This window comes from Adiantum capillus-veneris, chromosome 4 (genome assembly GCF_014529385.1).
Source record: "Adiantum capillus-veneris isolate H3 chromosome 4, ASM1452938v2, whole genome shotgun sequence".
Taxonomy (NCBI): Eukaryota; Viridiplantae; Streptophyta; class Polypodiopsida; order Polypodiales; family Pteridaceae; genus Adiantum; species Adiantum capillus-veneris.
The window spans coordinates 155,316,741-155,324,562 of NC_140934.1; the positions used below are offsets into that span (position 1 = coordinate 155,316,741).

The 7,822-nt window shown below is 43.8% G+C and overlaps 1 protein-coding gene across 2 annotated transcripts; it reads right to left on the reverse strand.

Annotated features, from left to right (window-relative positions):
- Window positions 1–2,038: 2,038 nt before the first annotated feature.
- LOC147460193 (uncharacterized) lies at window positions 2,039–6,316 on the reverse strand. Of its 2 annotated transcripts, XM_086511285.1 has the most exons (5): window positions 5,640–6,316; window positions 4,920–5,530; window positions 4,389–4,733; window positions 3,201–3,496; window positions 2,039–2,738 (listed from the first exon to the last, which is right to left on the reverse strand). In XM_086511285.1, exons 2-5 carry the CDS (start codon window positions 5,289–5,291, stop codon window positions 2,462–2,464), a joined length of 1,290 nt encoding a protein of 429 aa, XP_086367411.1. In that variant the 5' UTR covers window positions 5,292–5,530; window positions 5,640–6,316; the 3' UTR covers window positions 2,039–2,461. The 2 variants fall into 2 exon arrangements, with proteins under 2 accessions (XP_086367411.1, XP_086367410.1); XM_086511284.1 differs by having other exon boundaries at window positions 4,920–6,316.
- Between the last annotated feature and the right edge of the window lie 1,506 nt (window positions 6,317–7,822).

Consider the following 7,822-nt stretch of genomic DNA (forward strand, 5'->3'; position numbering starts at 1 on the left):
AATTATCGCTACCTACACATTCTCGTATTCATCCGGTGTTTCATGTAAGCCGTTTACGTAAGCAATTACATGGGGACGACAATGTCATTGGCCAATAGATTCTCGTCGATTTCGTTGAACCTCCTATCTTACCGCATGAACCTGAACGAATTCTCGACTATCATGATTACGTACGCGTCATCGTGTACGTCGACAAGCCTTAATCAAGTGGAAAGATCGACCTGAGGAAGGCGCCACTTGGGAAAACATTAGTGTTCTTAAGAAAAAGTTTCTCACTTTTCCACTTTTGTTTTCGAGGACGAAAACTCTTCTTTAAGGGAAGAGTAATGTCAGGACAAGGGCAAGGCTGGATTAGACAAGGGTAAGGCCGGACTAGGCAGTGTGGAAAGGGAGTCCAACTAGGGAAAAGAGCTGGGAGCTTGCTATATAGTGGGAGGTTGGGAGGTGGACTCCAAGGCACTAGTTTCCCTAGTCTTACATCTTCTTTGGTCTTCCTCTCATTTCCACTGATAGTGCAACACTTGATGATTCTTCTATGCTTCTCCTTTGCATTTCCTCGCTTAAGAGAACACCCACAACATCATCAAACTTGAGAGTATTTGGACCAAAAATTAAGTTACTTACGGTCATCACAAGGTTGCCCCAACTATCTGGCAAAGACGATAAGGGACTATTTTCTCATTCGTAGAAAAAACCGCTTATACTTCTTTGAAGATTCCTAGAAATCCCTCGAACCCCTTACCTTCTTCACCATTTTTGTGTATGGAGGTTGCACCTCTCTCTCCTCCACTCTTGCCCCCCCGCCCCCCAAAAAAGAAAAAAAAGAAACTTCTCACACACTTCCCCATGTGTATCATGCTCGTGGCAAATATGTAAGTAGTAACACAGAGAAGCACGGTCTAGGTCACTTAGCTAATTTCGATTCTCTCTCTCTCTCTCTCTCGCTCTCTCTCTCTCTCTCTCTCTCTCTCTCTCTCTCTCTCTCTATTTCTATCGTTCTCACCTTTCCCATATCCTTCAACTTGTGCAAGACCTGCTTCATCATCATCAAGGTTATCCTAATGAGAGAGACTGATTCAACCCAACATTCACTTTTGTATACCTCAAGATGGTCTTATCTTCCCTTGGCTCTTGTATGCCTGCATGATTAAGGGCATGCATGATACATTAGTGCTCCTCTTCCCCCGTGGCCACGTCTTCCGCTAAGGGCACCTCACACACACAACGGGCTTGCCATAAAGGTTACATTCAAATGGTTTTTTTTTTTGGTTGCCGGGGGGGGGGAGAGAGAGAGAGAAGTTGTCAACGGCATGCATGTCGCCTTTTGGTTGGAGGCATAGCTATTCTCCACTCCACGCATGACCCATCGAATTTCCAAGTCCAGTGCAGACAATGACTTCATTTGGCTGCATATGATTTTTCACCCCAATGCACCAAGGAATCTTTGGAGATTCAGTGAATGCACTTTCGAAAATTGAACCAACCCAACTACTACTCGAAAGCTTCCTCTCCAAGGATATAATTACCTAGAAACATTTTTTAAAAAAATGATTATTTGATTTTATTAGATTATACAAAAATAAAACTTCTAGCTTACATGAAACATGGTTGATACATCAATCCTTATTTTTTTCAATCTATAATAGGTTTCATTAACATCCTTTACAATAAATTTGTCAAGAAATTTAAAATTACTAAAATATAGAACAATTGTTGTAAAAAAAAAAAAGAGGACTGTTGAACATGTCCAACTAAAAGGAGTAGGTGGGTCAAATTTTGGTTTGGGGTTTGCATAAATGAAAGCTAGCCAAGCGTGACTAGCTTTATCAACACAAAGTTTTCAAAGTCATGTCAACACCCATAATATCAGGCTAGGCATGTAAGGACCCTTCCCTTCTATATACCCTCGACCCTTACAAAGACACAAAAAAATCATGCATCACCCCCCAATCAACCTCCTCAAACCACTAATGTAACAAAATCTAGCTTACATTTGTGAGAAGAGAGAGAGAGAGAGAGAGAGAGAGAGAGAGAGAGATCACAAAATCCAATGAATAACCATGTTTTAGAGTAAAGGTCAAGTTTCCTTTCTTCAAATTTGAGTGTAATTCACTAGTAGAATTTGGCTTGTAAATTGTCCTTGAAGAAATGAAGGAAAGTTTGTGATGAAAGGGGTGTAGCTCACAAGAGATATTTTAATGTGAGTGGGTTAGTGGTGCTAGGCTATTATCCTCTGGCAAAAGGGGAAAAGAACCAAGTGGGGAATGGAAGTCATGATGTAGTGCTAAGAATATATATATATATATATATATAGGCCTATAGAGAAGTGTGAGTGAGTGAGTTCATTCATAGCGCTAAGGCCGTTTGGCACAAATCAATGAAGGGGTTAGCAATTGAATAAAAGTAGGGCCACGCACGCGAGTTTGGGCGGACACTCGTATGTGTAACGGCCACTCGTGCGTTAGACTTCGACTCTCCAAATGATGTTGTTGTTGTCTACCGGGGTTTGATCGCTGGCGGGCAGCACAGTCGCCACTTCGCTGACGATGGCGGGGCTGCGGATGTCGGACGGCGCCATGAACAGTTCCGCTGACAGGCCCGCCACGTTGAAGGCCACCTCGTCGATGGCCCACTCCTCCTCCACTCGCGTCTTGCTGTGGCTCATGGCCACCTCCCCAAAGCGGAACAGCGTCACCACCGATTTGCCCGCATGCGCTATCATCACCCTCTCCACCTCCCTGCATAACCACGCCCACCTCTTACTTCCAGCAAAAAAGGAAGCCCGCTGCCCCAGTCTGTGTGCGTGTGTGTGTGTGTGTGAGAGAGAGAGAGAGAGAGAGAGAGAGAGAGAGAGAGAGAGAGAGGGAGAATTCTGCACTGTGTGTGTGTGTGTGTGTGTGTGTGAGAGAGAGAGAGAGAGAGAGAGAGAGAATTGAATTTTGACAATGAGAATCAAAAGTGAAAAATCTGGAGAGAGAGAGAGAGAGGTGTGTGAACAAGAGAAGCTTTTTAGTACCAGAAACAATTCCAACAGATCTACTAAACAAATTCTCACACATAGTACTCTACAGGGATGTGGGCTAAGAAGCAACATACATACAGGTAGAGAGAGAGAGAGAGAGAGAGAGAGAGAGAGAGTTATTAGCATCAGGGTAACACAACAATGCAACATCCCTCAAGGTCACTAATTCCCTACCAACCTGTAATCATCGACCGTAGAATCAATGTTAGTCTCCCAGAAGACAGCATCCCCACCGCAAGTGGATTGAATTCTGGTCAAATGGGAGTCCTCCACCTGCATGAGCAGCCCAGTTTTTTGGCTGAAGTAACCGAAGAGCACATGGCGAATGATCTCAGTGGAGCCCTCACTCCTGCAGGACAGTGTCGTGGGATCGGCTGCCAACTTGAGAATGAAGCAATCCTCCCCCCTCACCTTTTTCTCTCCAATGCATCTTGCTCTCCAAAACATGCTGGCTATTATCCTTGGGTCCAAGCCCTGCACAAGCAAGCAAATAACATGGTCTCATGTTTGGAGTCTTCTCAATGTGAGGACTTTCAATATTGTTTGTTTTGATGTATCCCATGACAATATGACAGAAAAACAACACTACTTTTCACCCTAAAAAAAAGAGTGACCAAGCCTCCTAAAATTCGACGACAAAATTGCTCTGCCATAGTATCATGCCAGACAAGTTTTAAGCCCTCATCACTCAGGACAGGCCTTCCATCTCCATTTTTTTCTCTCACATTGACATGAGCCCGGCCAGCCAACCAGGCATGCGCACTGATGTGATGAGAGTTTTTGTCTCAAAACATTTCTTTTGGCAAACTAACATTGCCAAAATACTAAGTGTGCCTATTCAAAGCTACCCTAGCCCCTAGCCATGAACACCATTGACATCTTAAGAGTGAAGGAGGCCGAGCCATCGACATGGTGACATGGCTCCCGCTTCTGTCACGTGTCACATACGATACACTTGATCTGCGCCAACATAGGACAAGCTTAAAGTCCCTTTACATGCCTCCATTGCATCAGTACTTTGACAAGGAAAATTGCTCATCTGGAAAGTGTAAAGACTCTTGCACTTCGTTAATCGCTTCTTACGAAAGTCAATTCACTGTACTAGCAATGCAATTACTGCGAAAACAGATAAAATTTACTATTCTACAAAAGGACGGGGCTAGATTTGAATGATTCTGAGCAATGTATATGAATATCTACATCAGTGCTTTCAAAATATACTAGTTAATCCATATAAAGATCCTGACGACTTTAAAGCTGTAGCAGTCGACGATGATGCATAGCTATTGCGCCATGCTATCCCAATCTTCCTAAAAGAACAAAAAATTTATTCCATCAAAATATCCATGTAGGTTTGCATCAATACCTGAAGTGCTCTTCTGAGAGGCCTCACTGGCCCTTTAGATGCATGTGACCCAAGCCATGGGGTGTGCCGCCAGACAAGCTTACCGTCGCTGCCCGCATGCACTTTGCTTCCCCCCACCGCCATCTCCACATTCCACATATTTGAAGCCATTTGCCACATGACAAAAAAGCCCGTCTCCAATGACTTCGACAAATTCTTTGTTCTCACTAGTTGCGATGATGTCTCAAACTCTGTTGCTAGCATCTTCACCCTCCCCATGGCATAAGAGTTCTTTACCTCACACAGCTTGCCCACACCTGTTGCGCACACGTACTGCTGAACTATGTATTGCGCAGAGGAGGTTTCCTGCACATAGCAAAAACCGGCATAAGCATTTGGGTTGTTAACAAAACCAAACATGTCCTTCACATGGTATTGGGAAAGAAGCCAATAGAGATGCAATTGCAAGATGGACTCTGCATGAAGAGCCTATACGAGCATAAAAACACTTCTTCTTGTATGTAGTGGTTAAGGAGGGGACCCAGAATTTACCATAGGAATGCTCTTCACTGAAAGGAGAGGGATGGACTCCATGTCTACAACCGCAACAGGGGCAAGGGGTGCACCTAAGACACCCAAAAGCAAGCGGAGATCAGACCGTCTGTAAGCGTCCATATGTGAGTCAAACCTGTGGCTCTTTGAAATGGCCCGTGGCATCGAGGGCGTCTTCATGAGCAGCTGGCCTTTCACCCATTGGAGGCTCCCCCACCTCCCCTCCTTTCTGCTCTCACGGTCGAAATTTTCAGGTGTTGGCCCCTCCATCAAAGGAGCAAGACTCTCCCCACATCCCCTCATGCTGCCACATCTCATTATGTCATCCTCTATGTGTTGCCTTCTCTTCATAACCATCATTAAGGAAGTCATTGGCCCTGATTTTTGCACAATTGCTTAGCTGACTGTTGTGTATCCAATACTAAGCGTGAAAATCATGTTTTCGATCAAGCCGTCGAGACCACCATATATTTTCGACCAATTCCGCTATGCACACATCTCAAACAAGGATTGCTATCCGCCGCTAGCAATTGTCTAGCTTATGCTACTCTGCTAAAAAGAGAGTAATTGCTAGGACTTGCCTCACCTGAGTTCCTTCATGGACACATGCACTGCTTAAAAACCCACGAAGAGTGCTTTTAAAAATTACAACTTTTGTCAGCCACCATCACAATGGTAATATGTGCTGGCAATGAAGAGCTTGAAGGAGCAGAAGCATACATACACAAGCTGTCTCCTCTTGAAGCAATGAGAGAGCCCACAAAGTTGCTCTATTCTGTGCTGAACAATCAAGGCCCTTGCTGGGAGGACTAAGCATCAGAGCTCTTCCATCATTGATGGCCTTTTGCTTTGGCTTTGGGTTGGGGCCTTGGGCTTTTGCCCTTGGCCTCTAGGATCAAGAAAACAGTCGGTTGAAAAGGCCTAGAAATGTGCTGCAAAATGCTTCTTTCTTGGGAGAGGTGCACTCACCTCTTACAAAGCAGAAGAAACCCCAGGAGTTCGCTAGAATTGTCAATGTAACCAGAGAGAGAGAGAGAGAGAGAGGTGGGGTGTGTGCACTGTGTGTGTGTGTGTGTGTGTGTGTGTGTGTGAGAGAGAGAGAGAGAGGGGGTACCCCCTAGGAAAGTGAAATAGGGAAACCCAACTTCCAAGTTTCAAGCTTCAAAGATCAAAGTTCCTCAAGCTGCAAAAGATCCTTGTGGATAGACTCGTATTCTGAAGCTTTTTAGTCCAAGACTCTCTCCAAGCTGCCTTCCAGCTTTGCAAAAGGCCTTTGAGCTTACTTCACAAAAACTTGTTGCACAGAGAGAGAGAGAGAGAGAGAGGTCAGAAAACTGTTGAGATGTCTCGTCATGGCACTCATACTCTCTTCTTGGTAAAAGCAAGGTGAAACGAAAAAGCAGTTGAGCAAGTTGAGTCCTTCTCCCCCTCACCTCTGAACTTTCAAGACCCAAAGCGCGCGCGAGAGAGAGACAGACGGACAGAAATAAAACTTTCTCCCGACAACGAGTTTTGAACTCAGGGCGTATAGTAATAGACAGTCTCTCCAACTTCAAAGCCAAGAATGCACCATAGTCATGGCCTAAAATTGACACTTGTTTTTCCTGTCAAGGGCTATTTTGCTTGTCAAAATAGGTACTTCAAAAAAACCTCCTATCATTTGACATGTTAGAATATCGAAATTGTTTGTCATTTTTTGTGTTTATACCCTTACATTTACATTATATATGGCAAATTATGTAAGTTGGTCGCATTACACAAAACATATGAAAAGGGGCTTGAAAAATTGCCTGTCAAAAGAAATTTCTACTATGCCTGTCAATTTTAGGCCTTGACCATAGTCCTATGTGGAAGATGGGATGGGCCATCAGTGGGAAACACACTGGCTGTGTGAACGGGGTTAACAAGTCTTGCATGACTAGAAGGGCCCATCCAATACCACCTCCACCAACATGAGCCATATGTAGTGTACTTTTATGCAACACTAGCACATTATATTTACCTTCATTTCTTTATCTGAACTTAAGGTGACCGCAAATGATTACATGTGACCGCAAATGTGAGCTTCAACAACTCTCGAGCTTATAATGCATGGCTACATCATATGGTGAGGGATGTAGGCGGTCCCACCCTACAAGCTAATTGTTGCATTGCTAGGCTCTAGCCACCTGTTTCTCTGTGCATTCATGCTACACTCCGATCGTTCGTCATCATGGTATGTGGTTCTCCTTGGCCTCCTCCCACAATGCTCATCGCCTCACTAGTAGATTGAAAGGGAAGTACAAGAAGTAGCATAAATTAATTGAAGGTTTTTTAAAAGCGAATCTTTGATCATAATCGTACCTGATTTTAAATTGATGATAAAAAAGTGTAGTAAACTAAGGTTAAAACTAAGCATAGAGACAAATGCTAGGGAGAGAAAGGTTTGCAAGCAGCAATAGCGGCAACAAGGCTGTCAATGTTCAAAAAAGTTGGACATTGCTTTTGCGATCATCAATACACCAATAGGTGTATGCAGGCTTGGAGATTCTTGACAGTTCACTTCTCCTAATCAATATCAACTAAAGGACGTCCAAAGCCTAGGCAACATGTGAAACGTGCCCACACAAAATGCGGATTTTGGTAATGTACAATGTTGTGACACAGGGTGGTGTGATGAGTGTGGGGATGCATTTGTTCATGATAATGTGTGATGTAGCAATGCAAGCCAAGCCTAGAGAGGCATCATGAGATGTATGTATGGTTGATTTCGGACTATGAAAACATACACATACACATAGCAAGTCACGAATATTGTTGCATGGTATGAACATTGAGGACTCGTGTCTTTTGATACACATATACTTGTCCTCTAATGTAGAGAGCCATACTTCTCTAGATATGTATCCCGAAACTAATCACAA

Excerpts from the sequence above, each read along its gene's own strand:
- LOC147460193 (XM_086511285.1), bottom strand. The coding sequence starts at position 5,291 with ATGACTTCCTTAATGATGGTTATGAAGAGAAGGCAACACATAGAGGAT. Across the intron at positions 3,497-4,388 it reads CTCTCAGAAGAGCACTTCAG|GGCTTGGACCCAAGGATAAT; the intron begins GTATTGATGCAA and ends TTGCTTGTGCAG. Across the intron at positions 2,739-3,200 it reads TCTACGGTCGATGATTACAG|GGAGGTGGAGAGGGTGATGA; the intron begins GTTGGTAGGGAA and ends GTGGTTATGCAG.